The 22,703-nt window shown below is 44.1% G+C and overlaps 2 protein-coding genes across 2 annotated transcripts; one reads left to right on the forward strand and one right to left on the reverse strand.

The window, feature by feature from the left end:
- Positions 1-7,019: 7,019 nt before the first annotated feature.
- Positions 7,020-17,447, forward strand: LOC120667000 (disease resistance protein PIK6-NP-like). The gene is made up of 5 exons (XM_039947012.1): positions 7,020-7,132; positions 7,722-7,859; positions 12,575-13,487; positions 14,998-16,957; positions 17,196-17,447. Exons 3-4 carry the CDS (start codon positions 12,661-12,663, stop codon positions 16,946-16,948), a joined length of 2,778 nt encoding a protein of 925 aa, XP_039802946.1. The 5' UTR covers positions 7,020-7,132; positions 7,722-7,859; positions 12,575-12,660; the 3' UTR covers positions 16,949-16,957; positions 17,196-17,447.
- A 2,332-nt stretch (positions 17,448-19,779) lies between these two features.
- LOC120695101 (neurofilament medium polypeptide-like) lies at positions 19,780-20,514 on the reverse strand. Its single transcript, XM_039978415.1, has one exon. It carries the CDS (start codon positions 20,512-20,514, stop codon positions 19,780-19,782), a length of 735 nt encoding a protein of 244 aa, XP_039834349.1.
- Between the last annotated feature and the right edge of the window lie 2,189 nt (positions 20,515-22,703).

The raw sequence follows: 22,703 nt of genomic DNA on the forward strand, positions 1-22,703 counted from the left end.
GGATTGCAATCTTTCCTGGGGTCTTTTCTGCAAAAAGATATTTCCCCTTTTGATCTTTTTCAAGTGAACTTTAAAGAATCCTAGTAAAATGTAGAAAAATCAGAAAAATGTCAAATTAATTTTGTTTTATTTCGTGTAATTAGCTCTACAAATTTGATGTTGTGAAGTTTAGCTGTAATTTTGTGTAGTTAATTCTAAAAATAGGATTAGTTAATAGACCTTTTTATTTGTATCTAATGTTCAAAAATTATTTTGCTTGTGAGCTTTTGAACATATGCTCTTTAGAATATGTCAAGCTTTACAAAATTTTTCTAAACCCATTAGTGGACTTTAATTTATACTTTTAACATTTTCTTTCTCTATGTATTGTTTGTGTTTTAAGAAATTAATTAAATCTTCCATTTATTGAAATAAAAACCTCTTTTCCATGTTATTTTATGGAGTCTATTGTAATTACTTCTACTCTATAAACAATTGCCCAGTAAAGAAAAATTTTAAGTTTAGACTTAAATGTTTACTTTATTGGTTTACAATCTTATAGTGAAGGAATGCTATACTCAAGCACCTCACTATATTTCCAACTTTTGCATTCCATATAGAAGTCACCCCGTTAGCAGACGGAACCTACGAGCTTATTCAGGAACCAGATGGGGATATTTCTGAAGCCCAAGTCGACACTATAGAGTTAACTGAAGCCCCGAACTTTGATTCGGAAGAGCCAAAGCCCACTGACTTTATTGACACTACTGAAGGCAAGTCCCGATACATAATCCTATTATTTCAAATTATGCAACTTATTGTTATTATTTACTTGTGCATATAAGTTATTGGAGTCAAATGAAAACCTTAGATGCATACTTCTAGGTACCCATTGATTGGACACTAGAACTGAGTCCGGAATAGATGCTATGCTAATAGGACCGGTAAAAGTTGAGTGATTGTCTGTCACTCGCGAGCTTTATAGGAGTTGATTGTTTACATTCTTGCAATCACTATAAGGATCATGGATGGATTTGGTTATGAGATTCATGTTGAAATCTGTCTGTGTCGATAAATTTGATAAGGTCGCAGTGTGTGGTAGCGGTGGTTAAGTGTTTGAAAATACTAGCCACATGACGTAAATATGGTACGCAGTAAGCCTAGTAACTGATCGGCACGGCAAGTGGACATACCTCCCACTCTCTCGTAGAGATAGGAAGTTAAATTTATGTTGCAATACTACGGGTACAGAGATGTGGTTGTTCTCTGTAGTTGGAGAGAGTGGCACTGATCCACGAACTGGAATGAGAAGCCAACAGTTGCTTGGGAATGACTCGACAGTACTACAAGCGTGTGTGTGAGGTTTACCCTTGCAAGGTTGAAAACTTCGATTCAGAATCGTCCGTTTCTCGCGGATATATTGAGACTACTTGATCCCTTTGCCATGTTTGTATAGATAGGCGCTTACATAGACTGGTTAATCCAACTAGAATCTGAAAGCTAAAACTTAAAATTAAGGATCTACTCTTTGTTACTTTTCAGCAAAAGAAACTCCAGAATCTTCACAAGCTTTGCATGTCTAGTTAAAGGGCTATGTTATACCTTTAGGCGGGTCAGTCTTGCTGAGTATTAGTATACTCAGTCTTGCTTGTGACATTAGTCTTGCTTGTGACATTATTTTCAGGAATGACTTCTGATGAGCCAAACACTAGTTTGACTTGGCCTAGTGTTTTTACCTCCTGACTGGTCCATGGAATGGGATCCATCTTCGAACAGCAATGAATCGACCGAGTGATGTCATATTCAGGCTTACCATGGTATCTACCCTACGACGTTTGTATGTAGTTGTGTTTTAAGTTTCCGCTGCAGAACTTCTGAAGTAAGCGTAGCTTACTTTTAAACTCTTTTAGTTTCTTTGAATAAACTTGTAAAAGCTAGAACTTCAGCTTTCTAGCTTCAACACTTTGATGTAAATTATACCTCTTATCTATATGATGTAAAATATTGTGGAATGTTGTATCTCCGACTCGCCTTCGTGCGTGATGTATACTTGTGGTTCGATCAGATATTCAATGGTTACATGGGGATGTTACCCGACAGACCAATGATTATACCGGGAAAGGTGTGCTTAGATGTGTAGTGCACTCGAACTGGTATAATTCAAAGTGGTTCTGCCACAGTCAAGGTCCTCGCCCTGCCTCGAACCCTATCCAATCTGTGATTTGCTTGTTGATTCTCACGTTACTGGATCTCCTGTAGCCACGGGTGCTACAGGAACAGGTCACGTTCTAATTAGAAAAGGCACGTCTCACGAATTCCCCATGGCTACTTGCGTCAATCAACTCCCATCCGGCGGAGGCCCCTTCTCGCATGCCGCTCACTGTGGCGCCTGCTCCCCGCGGCATGCGATGTCCATTCGAAGCTGCCGCGCAGCCCGCTCGACCCCGGCGGCGGGTTCCGCTAGCACTTCAGGCTGAGCTAGGCTCGGTCCCGGCAACAAGGGCCACTCCATGACTGGCAGTGCTCGATTCCGACCACTACTACAGCCACTCTTATCACCGCCGGTTCTTAAACCCCATCACCAACGGTTTTGGGTACCGTTGGATTTAAGTCGTTGGTGATAGCAGGGCCATCACCGCTGGTTCCAGAACCGTTGGTGATGGGACATCAACACCGCCGGTTCGTATTTGGAACCGTTGGTGATGGGTACATCAACACCGCCGGTTGAATACACGAACCGGCGGTGAAGACCTTTTTCCCATAAAAAAAATATTTTCAGATACATGATATGAGGAACCAGTGATAGTTTTCATATCACTTTTTGATATTTGAGTGTCACATGACTGATAAACACCCAAACTATGAATTTCTTGCATGTCACTGCTTTCAGGGGACTCTGGAGTATCCAGTTGCATATGATCCAGTAGAATAGAAACAAATAAGAACCAGTTGCATGTCACAGCTATTCATATCTTGGATGTAAATACTACTAAAGAAGAATTGACATGCACAGATGGTAGCCATCACACATTCGCAATAAGAATATACAAAAAGTAGATGATGCGATTGTAACAAATAAATGAGGATGCTTAACTATACAGTTATACAACTGCAGGAAAAGGTTCAGATTAATGGAAGAGATAAGTAAAATCAAAGCCTGGCTCAATCACAGTTCTATCTATAAGCTTCTGATACTCACGTTTCCTTTTGGAACCTGATTTTGATTCTTTTGAATCATTCTCCTTCAGAAAGGAAGAAATCTCATGCAATCTCGACCTCAGTTCCACTTGAACATCAGGAATGGAATTAGTCTGGCGATCCCAGTAAATACACTTCAACCAATCAAATGCCTGAAAGTAATTTTATCTTAGAAAGTAAAATATCATGACTAGAAACAACGGAACAAATCAAAATTCTCAGAACTAACAAAATTATATGAGAACCACCAAATAGCACTTGGTAGCAAAGTGAAAGAACTATATGATGATTGCAGTGAGAATTTCCTCACCTCATGATTGCCATACTGTACAGCATCGCGAGCATTTCCTCCGACTCCATGGCATCATCACCAGCCAATCCGCTCCTAGGGGAATGAGCATTGGACACACAGCACCTGAAGCTATCAGTATTCTCAGTGGCTATTTATCTGGACACATAGATTTGGAACACCAACCTCATCTACATGGTGTATTTGTGTTGATGAAAACACTAGATCAAAGTTAGTCCACCTCAGTGCCAAATCACGCGCGGTCTACATATGCGCTTCAAAACAGGGAGCCGGCCCGCGCGCAAACAGGGAGCAAGGCCTGTTTTTATCACTTGGAAGCCTGTATAATCCCTCAATAAATAAGATTATCTTCTCTAAACTCTAAATAAGATTATCTGCTCTAAATAAGACAAATGAACAAGGACCATGTTCGCACCTTAACTCTAAACAAATCAATTTCCAACTGCATACCATACCATAAGCTAACTAAATCTGTTCTATTTTTTTTTCACGACAAGATTATCTGCTCCATTCAAGTAAATTAGCATCAGAACGTGCAATTAGGCCGACGATCCAAACTTTTGTGAACGAACAGTTGCGAATCGAATCCCAACAAATATAAAATCAAATGTGAGGTTGACGGTGGAGCTTGGAGTCGCTGGATTTCTCACCAAGTCGTGCGGTGGAGGAGCTTGGAGGCGCCGCGGTCTCGGAAGTGTCGGGCCGTGGGGTCTCGCGCCGGAGGCAGCGTCGAGTGGCGCACGGGAGGCGCGAGGGGTCCGAGCTTCAGGTGGGGGAGTGAGGCGCGGCAAGCCCGCGTCGGGTAGGGGGAAGGTGATGCGAGGGGGACGGCCTTCCTCTCCGCCAGCGTGGAGGGCGGCAGCAGCCTTGAAGAGAGGAGGGGCGCCCCGGCCGCAGAGGCCGCCTCGCTGCGAGCTCGCCGCTTCCGCTGCCGCCGCCGCCACCGCGCTCGCTGCGAGCTCGCCGCTCCCGCCGCCGCACAGCTCCCTCTCCGGGCCGCCGCCGCGCCCCCGCTGCTCCCGCTCCGGGCAGCCGCAGTGTCCCACTCCGGGCCGCCGCCGCGCCCCCACTCCACCGCCGAATCCGCCCACGCCGGGGCAGGATCCGGCCTCCACGAGCGCCGGCCGAGCTTGAGTGGCCGCGCTGGCACCGGATCTGGAGCGGACGCGCCCCGTGCGGCGGCCGGAGCAGGAGGTGGTGGGGGGGAGGGCGGCACAGCGAGGCCTGCAGAGCAGAGGAGAGTGGAGCGGGCGCGCCCCGTGCGGCGGCCGGAGCAGGAGGGTGGGGAGCGCCCCGTGCGGCGGAGCAGGAGGGGGGAGCGGCCCGTGCGGCGGAGCAGGAGGGGAAGGTCCGAGAGAGATGAAAAAAATGTAAGGGAGATGAGTGAAAGAGAGGGTGAGAAAAATTAAAATAGGTGGAGAACACATCACCGCTGGGTCGTAATACAACCCGGCGGTGATGCCCTCATATCACCGCCGGTTCGTAATACGACCCGGCGGTGATGCCCTCGAGAGCATCACCGCCGGGTCGTATTACGAACCGGCGGTGATATATTAGCATCACCGCCAGGTCCATTTGGAACCGGCAGTGATAGACTATCACCGCCGGTTCGAAACGAACCGGCGGTGATGGGGCGTTTGCGATGATGTATTTTGTAGTAGTGGACGGCCAGCGGTGGAGCCGGAGAGAAAATGAAAGAAGCCTAAACAAACATATCTGTGGTTCAAGAATTTGACAATTTACCCTAATTCTTCATTGTCACACAAGCATACACCAGACATGACTATATATAGTAATAAATTACATAATAGCAATACAAAACAGCGAATAATTTGCTAAAGTGGTTAATTATAGCTTACTTGTTCATTTAACTTTCACTGCGCAATTCCTCACCGTATTGAAATCATCAATAACCGAATTTGTCGTGACATTCATTGCAATCTCTCTCTCAATATAGGTATCAAGTATTCTCTTAAAAATCCATCTTCCATTTTATTTTGTAGCCTAGTCTTATGAAGTTCCATTGTAGAAAATGCACGCTTTGTACCAATAATATAAAATAAGAATATATCAGTGAATCAAATGATAATCATCTTCCTTTTTATTTTCTATAAACTTCGATGATATCAGCTACACTCTCCCCAAATAGAGTAGGAGTTGAGCTCTCCCAATCCCAATACGATAGTTGGACTGGGATGAGATTATTGAGGAACAAGAAAACAACTACCACCCCAATAACCATGAAGAAAATATTGGGACATTGACATTAGATGGTTATTAGAGCATCTCCAATAGTTCCACATCTCACTTCCCCATCCTTGTTTTTTTGAAAAAAAAGAGAAAAAACAATCTCCAATAGTTACCCATCCAAGTTTCTCATCTACTAACAATTGGCAAATTGGCTTCCCTTGTGCGCAAATATACACACCCGATCGCCCCTCCCCGCGGGTTTTTTCGTCACGGACTTCTTCTCCACCCGCAGGTACCGCTTGCGCTGATCCCCTTGCAACGTAAGCACTGATCCTCTAAGACACCATGCTGTCCCCATCTCCATGCACACCCACATCGCCCCTTCCTTGTCCTTCCGCCCAGCACTGGCTGTTGGAAGTACCAAGCACTAGCCACCCCTAGCTCGCCTATTTCGCCACGGTGCATCATCACCGGCTCAAGTAAGAGGTAAAATGGAACCCCATCGTATCATTCTCTTTTTTTCCCCCAAATTCTAAGCCCTCTCATGCCCTAAATCGCTGGTAATCTGACTTGCAAGAAGCTTCTATCTGCCAACCATGTAAGTTTCCCGCATAATTAATCTTGTGGGGCCACAACTTTTCATTTTCTGGGAGTAAAAATGGGGAATTCTTGGAGATGGACTCTTTTTTTTCCTCCTCGTATCGATTTGGGGAGTTAACAAACAACAAGATTTGAGGAGAATTGGAAACTATTGGAGATGCTCAGGAAAGATTTATTGGGGAACTGCTAAGATACTCTTATATCTTGGTACTCCCATGATGTCAGCCAATAAGTAAATTGTTTGCTGAAATATTTGTGAATCATCAAAGTAAAATACATGAAAGCATATGGGCACCATGTGATCTTTGTCCGCCACGGCAGTTGCGGTACGTGCTGGTTTTCTTTTTAACTTCCACATTGTGTTTAGGTGCTAACGTTCTTATGATTTCCCTTGTTTGTACGTATGCTTCTTCTCCCCTCTGACAATTAATCATCTCAGCCAGATTGGACAGGTTCACATGGGCATGATCTGTCACTCTTTCGTCTTAGCCAGTTTCTTAGACTAGGTACAACAACTCGTACGAGTACTAGGTACAACAACTCCGTGTGGGATCTTAATTCTTATCGTCGCATCATCCATGTGAACATGTGTACGAACCAACTCATCATGCAATTCTCGGTGCAAAATATATCGACATTAAAATAAAACAACCCCAAGTCGACCATCTTGTGGTAGTGCTTTAATTTGAGTTCCCTAGCTATATATATCACAAGAGCGAATCAAGCACAGTGTGTTCTACCCTGCACACCACTGCAACCCCACAAAACACAAGTTTTATCACCAAAAGAAGCAGATCTGCCAAAGATGGACATCAGGCAAGAACGTTCAGACTAAACGCTGAGGAAATTAATCAGGTGCGATACTTGACCAAACATGTTGTGTTTTAACCCTGTTATTTATACTGAGATGTGTTAGATTGGCTATACTTGCATTAGAGATCTGCTATAAGGGTAGTACACTGTACAACAGAATCTAGTGTGCATCAAGCCTATGCCTATCTGTACTGTGGGAACTTTCAAAGTTCATCCAAAAGTATTGAATTAAGGTAATAAATTATTTCAAATAGGGACTTTTAAACCTATCACTTAGAGTATCAAAAATATGTTGTGGAAACATATGAATAAATTCTGTTCAGGTTCCAAATCAACGCCACCGTTTCACCTCAAAACCATTGCAATTACGGGCTAAAGGTGTTCTTCGACCAGAACTAATGGTTGTTGGATCTAAAAAACTGCTACTAATTGTTGGAAATCCTTTTTTTTTCCAACTAGTTTGACTCATGTTTCTAGGAACACCGTATACGTATATACTGGCAGACAGGCACCTCGTTGTCCAGCGGGCAGCGGCTAATGATTTGTCGACCACGGCCCCTGCAGTATCTGCTTGGGTTTCTTTTCCCCTTGGTCATCTTCAAGCGTTCATATTGTTGCCCTTCTTACCCAGGCGGTGGCATGTTGATGGTCTTCCGTCTTCGGCGGCCGTGGCGGCGTTGAGGATCCTTGGAGACAGAGGCCACTGCACTGCTCGCACTTGATGCGAGCCTTGATAGCAATTTGCAAGCTTGCTTGGATTGATTACTAGGTGAGACACGACTACTACCATTTACCTCGATCGAGTTATGGATTGCGCGCTATAGATGAGTGATGGAGCTCTGTCTCGCTTATCCAGAATCCAGATGTTAATCTTCCCAATGCTTTCGTGTTGCTTGTTGCATAATTGGACGATGGTCCACCATTCTTTGGGTTGCTTCGTGGTTCCAGATACATCAGACACAGGGGCTCATTGAATAAGCCCAAGCATCTGTCTTCCTGAGCAGACTACAGCCCCAGATTTTCCAACTGCAAAACATACACAAGCAAGTATTGCCACGAAATGACCAAAAGAATATCGGCCCCTGCACGCCACACGGCCTCGCACGCAAAGCCCACTTGGCATCTCCCCTTGCCGGCCGCTCGCCCATCGCCGTCCGGCCGCCAGACAGGAAGCTGGCCGGCTCCACTCCCTGCTATGATCGATCCTAGAGGGAAACTAGGACAGGCAGGGTGATCTCAATTATTTTTGAGATTACACAGTACAACTCAGACATTACACAATTTAAGGATGGGAAATGGATAGCAAATATCCGAATTATCCGACATCCGTATCTGCTTAAACATTAATATGGATATCCGTATCCGTATTCGAATTTAATGTGATAGTAAAGTGGATACATCCGAATCCGATTTTCATCGATTTTCTCTATCCGATTCCACATTCGTATTCGACAATATCCGACACTATCCGTATCCGTTTTCGTTCAAAAACTATTTAAAAAGTTATATTCATTTCTCATAGGCCATATTATTAATTTTTATAATAAAGATATAAGAAGATTAAATTACCTTTAAATATTCTTGTTTTATCTTGAAATTACTTTTATAATTCTTATTTATATACTAATAAAAATATTTATATATTTATTGCAATATATTTTTATTTCTAATTTTAATTTTATGTATTTATTTATTAACATATTTGTTGATAAATAAACTATTTTTAACTAGCTATCTTTATTATATTGTTATACTTTAGTTTGTACATGTATAACGATTTTATAATCTAAAACTATCAATAAAGAAAATAGATAAAAGTTATCTTCTACATCAAGTAAATATCCGAATTAGAATCCATATTCGAGGTATCCGTTTTGCATTCGTGTAAGAGAATATCCGAATCCGTATTCGATTTAAAATGTGGTAAAAGATGCTATCCAAATATAATTCCATGCGAATCCGATCTGTTTCCATCCTTATACACAACACACGTATATTTACTCTTATGAACGCACATACACAAACCCACTCATGAGTATCTTCGAAGAATGAGCTGGCAAATCTTCGAGATTGATGAAGTCACCACAAACGTCTCGCTGTCAACGAGAACATCACCTACCACTAAAAAAACAAAACGCCGTTAACTCATAATAATTCGATCCCACGGGGGAGTCAGAATCCAGGACCTGAAATGCTACCGAAGCTCTTGTAATAACCATTAGGCTGCATGTCCTTTCTAGGGTGATCTCAACTTGTCTAGCAAGTATTGTAATTTGAAATGGTGGTGATTAGCTGAATATATGACCCAGCACTAAGGGTAAGTTTGGTATATGTGATGGCTCGGTTCGGTACGGAGCGGCTCCATTTCTTGCACCGTTTGATTCAAGAACAGGTGATGGCCCCTGAGAGAATATTCCTCAGATTCGGGATGGAGCCATCCAAAAAATTTCCGGGACGCGCTCATCCCACATCAACGTCAACACGCTTTAATTCTATCCTTTCTCTCCATTTCTGGCATCTCTATTGCACTATTACAAAAATAATTGCACTACTACAAAAATAATTTGTAGCACCACTCTATTTTTTAAAGGGCGGATCAAAATGTAACCCATTGCTATAAACGGAGCGGAGCTACTATAGCAACCGACCCGCCCTTGAAAATGAATTAGTGAGGGATCACCCACCCCTGAAAATTGATTTTTAGGGGCGGGTGAGGGGTCACCCGATCACCCGCCCCTAAAAATACATTTTTAGGGGCCGGTGATGGTATGGTCCGCCCTTACAAACGGTCGCACGAAAAAAAATCATAACATTTTCATATGATCTCGGATGAAGTCAACATTTATATCAAAATTGTAGAAAATGATAAGATTTAAAACTTTATAATTTATAATTTTTCATTTAAGGTCATTTAATTCTCCAACAAATTATTATAAGTTCTCTAATAGCTATAAGTATATAATATCTCATATAAGGTTTCCACAATCTTAACCTTTATATACACTAAAATATACTTAGTATATATTTTGTTTCTATAGTTCATAATATAGTATAGAAGTTTCACTTTTTTTATTTATTTTGCTTTATGTAAAGATTTAATAATTTTTTGGCTAAAAATTTCACCCGCCTCTAGAAATGGATTTATTTGTAGGTGCACGTTATGGCATTACTGTCACACCCGGTTTTAAGAACAAAACCGAATGCATAACTATATGTATGTCCGTCGGGTCCGTCTCCCTCCCCCGACCGAGCCGGACTCGAGCTCAAGTCCGACCCGGCCGCGCGCGCCGCCGCGTTCCTGGGCTGAAAAGAGATGGGGAGAGGGAGAAAGGTTTTGCATTTTCTTTTGAAATAGATTCAAACATATTCAATTCAAATTTAAATTCAGGAGAATTCAAACTTGAGTTGAACAACAAGCAATGGAATAATGCATTGCGGTATGCATGCAACACAAAAGAACAACCTTATTTAATTTTTGGAAACAACCAATTATATTTTATTTTACACTAAATTCCCCGTAAAGAAAATAAGTGTTGGATAAATTTTAAAATTACAAGAAAATTGTTGTTTTATTTTTAATTTTAATCACATCCTGAAATCCAAAAATTTCAGGGTGTGACAATTACGCACCCCTACAAATCAATTTTAGAGTTAATATAAAACAATTGCATATCCCATAGAGTTACGAGTGACTATGCAGTATGGTGGCAAGGAAGGTATGTGCGAGGCATGAGGTAGGCGGTTCGAATCCCAGATGATGCAAGTGTGCATATTTAGCTTGAAACTACAGAGCTAGTGGTAGTGGCTGGTTGGCTGCAATATTATGACCCGCCCTTAAAAATCACAACACCGGGAAGCCGCAAATTGTGAGCGGCTAGTTGCACGGCGCATGGAGGCGGTGAGCGATGGTCCGTGCGCGGAGGCAAGCAGTGGCAGCGAGCGACCGGCAAGCGAGAGTGGCGTAGAGGGTCAGCGAGGGGCCAGCAGAGGGTGCAGAGGGTGTTGATTGTCTGACAGACAGCCCAAAAAAACGGTGGCCCCATTCATCTAACCAAACACATAAAGAGCCGTTCTATCCCTCGAACCAAACCTTAACATGGAACCATTCCATTTCTAAAATTAGAATGAAGAGCCATCCCATCCTTCCTCACTCTCTAACCAGACGTACCTTAAATTGTAGTACACTACTGCAGAAATAGCCTTTGATCCTTAACATTTGTCCCAGTCATAGTTGGGCCCAGGACTAATATAGTCCCGGGTCCAAAGGCTAGGGGACGAAAGGGGTCTTTAGTCCCGCTAGTCCCGGTTGGTGGCTCCAATCAGGACTAAAGAGCCCAAACCTGTCCCGGTTGGTGTTACCAACTTGGACTAAAGGCCCCTGCCCGTGCTAGTTCAAAAGGAAGACATTCTATATTAAGTCACATGTGCTATGTAGGTGGGGTGGCAAGGAGACTACGTGCGAGGCAAGAGATCTTGGGTTCGAATTGGATGGAGTCCAAATTTTTTAAGCATCACATACTTTTTTGTCCCGGTTGTAGCAACCGGGACTAAAGCCAAGGATCAAGGCAATTTTGTAGTAGTGGTAGCTACTAGCTGAAAGCTCGTCTTAATTATTTTATTTATTGCAAGAAAGTATATGATATCCGGTAATGCATGGCAACTTTTTTTAGATCTGCTGAATGATGACTTGAATAATGTTGTGGCTCTTTCCTCTGAAAATATATGGTTTTCCGGTGGAGTGGTTCTTGCTGATTTGCTCCCTCAAATGGTTCCAAATATTCGGAGGTGCACCAAGTTATGGAAATATAAAGTTTGGACCCACCCGGTATTTTATTCTCTAGACTTCAAATGGGTAGAGATATGCACGTTCACAATTGGGTTTTTGATTTTTGGGACACATTGGTGTGTGGACATAACAAAATTTTCAGATTAGAGCAAAGTTGAGGGCATGATGTGTTCGCACTTGATCTAGCGCTAGTTAAACACGTTCACGGAATCATTTTGGGTCATCCAAGGATAAACCATGTGGTACCTCGTGATGCTTGTCCATATTCAAAGTCAACCAGTACATGTAGATCTGAAGAGTAGCTTAACCCAACTGGTATTAAAAGATGAACCCACTTTACTAACCCCACGGTGTTACGAAAGGACGGGTGGGCAAACTCTCAATTGTATATCTACTATCTTACTATGACCAGCAAGTTGTACTAGTTTACACGTGGTGACAAACTCAATTGTATATTGTAGGGCGCACTTGTACTAGTTGATACAAACTAATAATAAGGCGTGGCCAAGTCGATCTTATCTTCATCTCGCGCATGTTGGATCCAGTTGGTCTTCTTCGGTGTTGAGGTTCGCTGGAGCCAGTGTTACGGTGCGCGTGGTGATATTATGCAGGGCTTGACAGCAAAGTCCTGTGTTGCATATTCCTGCAAGATACGCTGAACTCATGGACTGATTAAGGGCATATGTCTACCCGTGCAGATCTACAGCCCCAGATCTCCTAGCTCCAAGTCCAACCTGCAAGACATACACTAGCTATCAAGTCTGTCACTTAAAGATAGGCCAAGATGAACATCGCTACAGGGGCAATGAACACCCTCCTCCCCAAGCTTGCAGAGCTGGTGGTGGGCGAATACAAGCTGCAGAAGGGTGTCAAGGGAGAGATCAAGGAACTCGAGAAAGAGCTGACATACATAAGTGCAGCCCTCGAAAAGGTGTCTGAGGTGCCTGCAGACCAGCTTGATAAGCAGGTCAAGATCTGGGCCCGTGACGCGAGGGAGCTATCCTATGACATCGAAGATGCTGTTGACACCTTCATGTTGCGTAGCAAGGGCCGCCAGCAAGAGGGCCAAGACACTTCCCGCCTCAAGGGGCTCATTGGTAAGGCTGCCAATTTGTACAAGAAGGCCAAGAATAACCATCAGATCCACAACGTTGTCAAAGACATCATGGACCAGGTCAAGAAGGTCAGTGAGCGACGAGAGAGATGGAAGGTTGACAACAATGCTGCCGGACCAAGTTTGGTGCCTGATGGTCCTCGCCTAGAAGCTTTGTACATGAAGGCAACAGAGATAGTTGGAATTGATGAGCCAAAGAATGAGCTAGTCAAGAGGCTTATGAATGACGCCAGCACATCGTTGCAGCAACCAAATATAATTTCTATCGTTGGATTCGGAGGCTTGGGGAAGACAACACTTGCAAATGCATTGCTTGAGGACCATAAATCAAACTTTGATTGCCACTTTATTGTCTCGGTATCCTTTAATCCTAATATGAAGAACATTTTCAAGAACATTCTTGTCCAACTCGATAAGAATAAGTACGGCCACATAGATGAAGCATGGGAAATAAATCTTCTCATCAATGAAATAATAGATTTCCTCAAGAATAGAAGGTACGTTTCTATGTTATACCTACTCTTTGTCGTCGTAAATAAATACTTCTTAAGTTTCATTGAGCAATAAAATTATGAAGCACCAGGTCTTTTCAACTTCATGTATTTAGCCTATGGTTATTAGATGGCATTTTTTGTAAACATATTAATGATTATTTTGTGAAACTTTCAATAACCATACACTTGCTGACAGTTTATCCAACAAAATTACCTTACATGTAGGCTGTAGGACTCGAATCAAGGTCATTGCCCAAAAGTTATGGGTGCTATGCCAGCTAGGATAACCATAATTAGAAATAATGATCAGATTTTATTAAGGAAATTGCAAAAGTAAAAAAAAATATTGACACTGACTTCTGTGATAGGAGGGATACCTGCCTTTTGCTTTGTATTAGCTACAGATAAGACAGTTTGTTTTTTTAGGATAAACCTTGACCAGAAGTTACCAAGTAAGTGCATATTTTTTTTTCAACTAATGTTGCTAGACTCGTATTCAAAAGTACGAACAAATGATTATGGATCTGCATCATACAAATGATATTAGTGGAGTAATGTAGGTCAAAGCACTTTCCTAATGAAACAAACTAAGCCTTATATTTGGGATGGAGCACGAGGATACCTATTTTATGGTGCACAATACCACCACTTAGAGCAAGTACATTGTTATACGTCAGCAGTCTTATATGTTGTCTCATGCAAAGTCCACATAGGATTCTTGATTAGGTGGCGGAGAGCGAGAGGGTGGAGAGAGAACAAGGTGGTTGTTTTGCGAGACAACCGCCTTCTAGGCTAAAATTTAGGACTATGAGACCGCTTTCTCACAATTGTACGAGTTGTTGTTGCCATGCAACTCATAATATTTTTTCTATGCATAAATTATGGAATTATGTATTTACTATGAGAAACTTATAAGACAACAGATTGTATGTATTAGCTTATAAGACAACACATTGTATGTATTGCCTGTTACATCGTCTTAAGATGACATGGCAATGGATAACCGTCTATTAGACAAGACCAATTTACTTGCCCGTGGTATATTGCATAGAGGAGATCTAACCCATCATTAGTGCGGATAATTTTGTAATTATTTCCAGTTATAAATGAAAATAAAGAGATGGAATTATAAAGATATATAGTCCAAATGAAATGGATCCTGATATGATTAATATTTTTTTCCCATAGTACTATTATACTACCTATACTACTCACGCACACTACTATTGAACTTTTCAGTAGTATATAATTAATCCAAACTGTCGGATATATATTTCTATACTAATCCTTTTCAAACACTGTGCACTATAAAATATCTCTTTCTGAATTCATGTTTTGTGTTAATCTTTCACCTTTCTGATGAATTGTAAGGTGATTATTGTTCACCTTGCTACTAATTGCATCAAAACTTTTACACTATGTGACATGTTAGATTTCTTATTTTGATAATCTTTTAGACAGGCTTTCACACAATTAAACTAACATGACTGTGAATACTGTTGACCATTATCAGGTGCTTGTGTGTGATTGATGATTTATGGGAAGAAAAGCCGTGGGATACAATCAAACTTGCTTTGCAGGATGGTAACCATGGAAGCAAGATAATCATAACCACTCGCAATAAGGCTGTTGCGGAATATGTTCGTGGTGGTATTTATGAACTAAAGCCTCTTTCTAATGATGACTCGAGAGAGTTGTTCTACAAACGGATATTTAAATCTGCCGATGATTGTCCTCCTGATTTGAGCAAAGTTACTGGAAAAATCTTGAAGAAATGTGGTGGCGTACCATTAGCCATTATTACTACAGCAAGCTTACTAGCTAATAAACCAAGGTGTTCAGTTGAATGGGAGAAGGTGAATAGTTCTATCCGTTCTGGATCTGAAAATAGCCACCCTATGGAAACGATGAACACGATATTAAGATTCAGTTACAATGATCTGCCTTTCCATTTGAAAACTTGCTTGTTGTCTCTGAGCAAATATCCCGAGGACCAGATGATTAGAAAGGATGTTTTGGTATGGAGCTGGATAGCAGAGGGTTTTATTACACCTTCAGGGTCAAGCTTGCAGGAGACAGGGGATGGTTACTTCAATGAGCTTATTAATAGAGGCTTGATACAGCCCATCAACCACAAGCCCATTGGCTTGTATGAAGAGATGGATGTGTATGCTTTCCAATTACATGACATGGTGCTTGAGCTTATTATCAAGTTGTCAGCTGAAGAAGGCTTTGGTACCACTTTGTTGTTAGATGGTGAGCAAGAAGGTGCATCTTCGTTGCATCAGAGGGAGATCACCCGGCGGCTGTCCCTCCACAATAGCAGTACCACCAAGGCCTCAATAAATGAAAGAAAAGAGCTGTTCAAAGTGAGGTCACTTGATGTCTTTGGCCATGCAGATTTAATGATGCTGGCCCTTTCAAGATTTCGTGTTCTACGTGTACTGCAGCTGGAGGACTGTTCTGGACTGGATAAGAATCATCTGAAGGATCTCTGCAAGTTGGACCTTCTGAAGTTTCTGCGGCTACAGGGTTTGAAAGTCACCGAGCTCCCCGAAAGTATTGGCATGCTGGAGTCACTAGAGACATTGGACATCAGAGGTAGCCAGCCAATGACAATAATGTTGCCACTGTCTTTTGGTAAACTAGGAAAACTGGTCCGGCTACTTGCTGATAGGGGGGAACTGCCGGATAGTGTAGCTTTGAAGAATATGAAATCTCTACAAGAGCTAGTAGGGGTACACCCTACCTTGCATGTCATGACAGAGATCGGTAAACTGAGAGAGCTGAAGGTCCTCAAACTTGTCATCAAGAGTGAACCCGAGAGAAATACTGGCAACTTGGACGAATTGATACCCATGTGCCTCCAGATGTTACCCAGTTTGCAAGTATTGGTGCTTGAAAGCCGGACGAATTATTCCTTGGATTTCATGGCACAGGTTCCTCCAGGTCTCCGAACTATCATGTGTTCGCCCTTCGCGACATTCCCCAGATGGATTGATCCGTCGCTCTCCTGTCTCACTGTATTGTCCATCATGCTTATTTGTGTGGCTGTCCAGCCTGAGCACCTTGATAAGCTTGCTGAGTTGCCATCTCTTCGCTTTCTCAGGATACAAACAATGTTCCCACACGGTGAGCAGAAAAAGCTCGTTATTCCCAGCAGTCCATCTTCATTCCGGTGTCTAACAGATCTTCAGATTGGGAGCTGCGTCATGTTTCTTAAGTTTCAACCTGGGGCTATGCAAAAGCTCCAAAAACTCTGCCTTGACTTTAACGCGAGCTGGACCAATTCGCATTTTCGAACTTATAACTTCGATTATGGATTCGAGAAACTCCCTTCTCTCCAACATGTCTTCATTCGGTTATCGAGGGGGGCGACATTCCGCTGCTTCGCAGCCGAGGATGCTATTCGAAGGACACTTGATGATCATCCCAACCATCCGTTGCTCGATATTTCCCCATAAGAATTAAAGGTAAGAGCTTAAATCTCTGCATCAAGATAGTTCGATGTGCATGACCTGTCTGTTATCCCCGTGCGGTACTTCATTTGTGATTGAAACCGTTGTTTTGTCACTTCTTTTTTGCGCTAAGAAAACATGTTGTCAAGGCACCCGCAAATATTTTCTTTGTGCCGTTGTTTAACATAGTGGAAGTATGAAACTATTACTACATTATCAAGGCTTTATTCTAATTCTTGTTGTTTCTTTGTAGGATGGATCGGAAGCAGCGTATGGGATTTGTCGCTTCGCATATACTTGTTACGGGGTTAGAGGCTAAGTGGGTTACATTTTCCATGAAATCTATTGATACATTCACGTCACATTCAAACTCTTTTATGACCATTCATTGTGTGTTTCCAATAATTGCATCATGTACGTTTTTATTTTGTTACGGAGGATGGATTATCAGCGCGGCCTATTTTGAACATTTCATCCACAATATTGTATCTTATCAAATTTGAAGGATTGAGTCTGAGTTAATAATATTTGCAAGGAATTAATGTTTGATACATAACTACTACCCATTGTGACCCAACAAAAGTTTCTGACGTCTGTGCATCTTGAGGTTACTTGAAAAGATTTGCTCTGGAATCTGGATTGATTATCCCAGAGACCAAGATCACGCCCTGGGTCTGGATGCATCCAGACCAGGCAGCGTATCTGCAGCCCGGTGACCCCGTTTTTCTGAGCTCATTTGTTTTTTTTTGGAAACCAAACTCTTTTAGTACAAACGGTTAGGGTGGCCTCACGGGTGATCTCACCCTGTTTTTTTTTATCAAAGGAAGAATTGTATTATATCAAAGCTGAGTACATCATCAAGTTACACACAGCACTCTCAAAGTACTCACGCACTAAGCTGCTTCAAATCTCAATCCCAAATCTGTGTAAAAAATTAAATAGAAGGCCACACAGGCAAACACTCAGCAAGCAAGTTGAGATCAAGCGCCCAAAGAACGGCGACCACCATCCCTGTAGGCTGGAACGAGTACAATCTTTTTCTTCCTTCTTGCGTCTTTCTTCTTCCTCTTTCTGCCACCGATGAAGAAGAGAGACAGATCCCAATCTATCCAATCCAAGACTGATCGACATCAGCTTGGGAGACAGACTTATTCTCACAAGCCTTTCACCGTGGTTGGACCTAACCACGACAAAACGAAGAAGTTGCCGGAGAAAATTATTCTACGACGACGGCACCATCCCCGTCTCAATGATGCCATCTGGAAACCTAATTCTCCATGTCATCGCCCCAAGAAAGTTGCCGACACCATAGATGCCGCCACCTCATTCATCGGAGCCGCCATGGAGAGACCCAATCCACCCTATCTCTTCATGGTTGCCGGAGAGGAGGAAACAAATCTCCCGTAACACGAAACGCGGCATGGAGAAATTCTAACCCTAACCTAAACTGATTGATCTATTAGAGACTATTGGACGAGATGGATCCCCAGAAGTGGGAAGGGAGGGGGACCAAACGGTGGAGGAGGTGAGAGCCGGTGGATCGGTTGGAGGGGACGGGACGCGCTGCCCGTGTCACTGGGCAGAGCGGTATGTGGTTTAATGGCCGGCCGATCTCAGCCTAGTTAGTATTCTAGAAAGTTGGCAGCAACATGTTACATGGATCAAGAAAGTGCTAGCTTAAAATTCTTTTTGGTTTATTTTATCTATTATAAGAAAGAAATTATAATTTACATAAGTACTAATTGATCGACAACTTATATGGAAGGAAGAAATGAAATAAGCCCGGAGAAACATTAGGCCCACGAAGGACTGGAATGGCCTGCCTCAGAGAGCCTTAATACGACAAAACATGTCCCCCGCCACACGGCCCGTCTCCTCTCCTCGCCAAAAAACCCTAGCAGCATCTCAGCCCTCCTTCCCCTGCAACCAGGTGGCAGTGCGCTCCCATGACTTCTTCCTCTATCTCACTAATCCCTACGAGCGGAAGATGGCATGAGTTCCTCATCAAAATCTCTGTACCTGCCCATTTCTTTTTTTAGGGTCAACGGGAGGGGAGAGAACCCCCCACCTGATTCATTTCATTGTGGCCCCTAACGGCAAGCATGATAATCAAAGTTTTACACCATTTGTCTAGCATAAGATGAAATGTAGCATAACACATAGCAACATGTCATAGCTCAAGGACTCAACCGTGACATAACCACTGATAAAAGAACTACAACTCACACCAGTAGGCGTTGCATTTAGAAAATGGCAAGCATGTAGTAACATGATGTGCAGAGGTGGGCACCTTCCCGCCCCACGCACCGGGTGTGACGCTTTTGCTGCACATCGGTCATTACTTACAGGCCATGTGTGGGAGGGGAACCGTAGCGACGACGCCTCTAAGGAGGTGAACGGCGCCAAGGGTGTTGTCGTCATCGAGGCTGGCTAGATTTCGGCAAGGCTTTTGCCAGCGATTCTACTAACCATTTACCTCATTGCTTGAGCCCTCAGCGGCTCGAGCGTTGCAGCAAGGTACTCCACCATTGCTCTCATTACCATACTCCGGCCGCACCCCGCTGTTTGAATAATTGGTGATTCGCACAAGCAGCAAGGCGCAACATCGTGAGTTGTAGCCATGGTGCCACCCGACCGCTTCATTCAGAGGGCATTGATGCGCCAGCTGCACGCAGCAGCTTCACAGCTGTGTCGGCCACCGCCTCTGGCCAGACAGCACAAGAGGCCATTGCCGACCACAGCTGCCGGCACTGGCACCCGCTAGCGTTTGTGGCCCCACCTCCGCGTCCATTGCCTCGCTCAACCTTGATGTCAACCTAGCTTTTTTCTCTCGATTTTCAAATCTCAATTTCATCTTCGAGGGCAGCAATCTTGGCTTGCGCTTTTGCAAGCATCTTGCTCTTCTCATACAAATCATCACCCATTTGATGCATGTGCTTCCTCATGAACTCTAGTTTGTCGAAGGAGTCGGATGAGTCATCGTCGCCGGAGGCAGGCCTCGAGCCCCCGGATGCCGCCTTCTTCGGTGGCCTCCCGCGGGGCCGTTTAGCCGGCGGCGAGGCCATCGACGGAGCTCCGCTGGGTCGCTTTCTCGGTGATGAGGCCACACAGGGTGCCAAGGCTGAGGAGGTCGCCGCATCCTTTCGCGTGCGCCCACGGGGGCCCTTGTCTGCCGGCGATGCCGCGGAGAGCGACGCAGCCTTTCGCGGGCGCCCACGGGGGTGCTTGATCACCGGCAAGGCCGAGGACAACGATTTAGCCTTCCGCGGGCGACCATAGGGGCGCTTGGCCGCCGGCGAGGCCGAGGAGGACGACACAGCCTTTCGCGGGCGCCCACGAGGGCTCTTGACCACCGGCAAGGCCGAGGATGGCGACTTAGCCTTCCGCGGGCGACCACGGGGGGGCTTGGCCGCCAGCGAGGCCGTGGAGATCTCCTTCGACGTCGGTGCGAGACCATGGGGCTGGTTGGCCGGCTCCAACAGTTGCAAGGCCGCCGTCAGATCGGCCGCCGACACGGGGAAACCCATGCTGGAATCGGAGTCGGAGTCGCTGTTTACCTCGATGAGAACCATACCGCTCGCCAGGCTGGTGGCTGGTGGCTGGTGCTGGTGCTGGATACAGATCCATTCAGGGAGATTGGGGAAAAAAGGGAAGAATGGAGAGATGCTCAGGGGCATGTAAGTAATTTCCATCCATTCAGATTAGGCGTGACCATGCGTTCAAGACTAGGTTGTTGACGCGTCTTGCCACATCCCATGACAAAGAACCTTTTTGTCCTTGCCTTATCCTTTAGGACAACCCGAGAGCACGGACCCGAGCCAGACGCGCCTCACTGCGCATCTCTGCTTGCCGCTAGAATCTGCCCCTACTCACCACCCGCAATTGCCGCTGGCACAAAAGGATGTCGCGTGTTGTAGATTCCTCATCTGGATGGAGGCAGTGTAGGGAAATGGGCACCGAAAAACAAAATTTTTCTACCCATACCCAGGAATTACTACTGTTATAGATCACGAGATTACCACTAGACGCGCGGCTTCGGAACTTTTGCAGCGCATCGGTGTAGTGCAGATGGAAGCCGGCAGTGCAGTTGCGAGAACCTCCTCACGTTCGGCTCGTCCTTGTGCAGCAGATGCGACACCTCCAAGGTATCCACACGTACGGAAAGAAGCGTCATGCTCCGGACTACTAGATCCACAAGAGCGACCTAGGGCTTCAGAGCGCAGGAGGGGCGGCAAGCAAGAGGGAGCGACTGCCAAGGAGAGAGGCTAGGGTTAGACCTCTTGGGTGCCCCCTTGTTTTTATAGCCCCTAGGGGTGCCCCCTAGGTGGGCTCCCCTTGGACCCCACCTTAGGCGCACCTTTTGGGCCTGACGAGGCCCATTAGTGCACCAAATCCCAGTTTAACTTGGATCTCATCCTTATCAGGCTTCTTTCCCTTAAGTGTGTGACCCTATGGGCACACATGCGAATAGACATGGCCCAAGTACTCTTACACGGTCCAATAGTAGACAGTGGCCTCTAGCAAGACATGTCAACTCCTATACGCATGCAAAGATCATATCAGACGAGCCGTCACAATGTCATATACATGTTGTTCCTTTTGCCTCACGATATTTGGTCTTGCTCTAAGCTGACATCTCTTTCTCGATGCTGTGATTCAGATCCTTGGTTAACACTTAACCTTCGCATGGCCATGCACTTCTTGATCTGAATCACTCGAGGAGCCCAGAGATATCTCTCTCAGGTAGAGAGGGGCAAATCCCATCACGACTGTCCATGTCTCACAACATGCTTCTTGACTAACTCGAAAACCACCTTTATAACTATCCAGTTACGGAGTAGCGTTTGATGGCTCCTAAGTAAGTCAATTCACATCTTGAGTACATACGACAATCTCAGATCTAAGGACACAACGTACATGTTGTGTAATGAGAAATCACCATATCTTGTGTTAGGTCAGTTCGAACTCATGTCCTACATGAGTTCACACTATTAGTTTGACATCTCCATGTCTATGACTTGTGAAATATAGCCATCAACTAATACATGTGCTAGTCTAATATTCATGTGTGTCTATGCATGAACTCCGACTAGGAACATCTTTGGAATATCCATACAAGTAAAGAGTTTCACAAACAATTCACATAATCGTTAATCAATACAAGTCGCCTTTCATGGATATTCAATGAACACTTTATTAATCATGAATACAAGAAAATATGATCATCTCTATGATTGCCTCTAGGGCATATTTCCTACAGTCTCCCACTTGAACTAGAGTCAATCTAGAATGTATCTAATACCCATAGCTCTTATGTGAGCCTCATGCTTAGGCTGCGGGAATGGTTTTGTCAACGGATCTAAAACATTCAGATCTGTGTGTATTTTGCATATCTTGATCTCACCCCGTTCGATGAACTCTCGAAGAAGATGGAATCACCGCATAACGTGTTTGCTCTTCTGGTGATTCCGTGGCTCCTTTGCTTGCGCAATAGCCCCACTATTGTCACACTAAAGATCCAGTGGACTGGATGCATTTGGAAACACACCAAGCTGAATAAGGAACTTCCTTATCCAAACACCTTCCTTCGCAGCTTCCGAAGCTGTGATGTATTCGGCTTCTATCGTAGAATCGGCCACCGTCTCCTGCTTGGAACTCTTCCAGCTAACATCACCACCATTTATTGTGAACACGTAACCTGATTGGGACTTTGAATCATCTTTGTCAGTTTGGAAGCTAGAGTCGGTCTAACCCATTACAA

Source organism: Panicum virgatum, chromosome 2K (genome assembly GCF_016808335.1).
Source record: "Panicum virgatum strain AP13 chromosome 2K, P.virgatum_v5, whole genome shotgun sequence".
NCBI lineage: Eukaryota > Viridiplantae > Streptophyta > Magnoliopsida > Poales > Poaceae > Panicum > Panicum virgatum.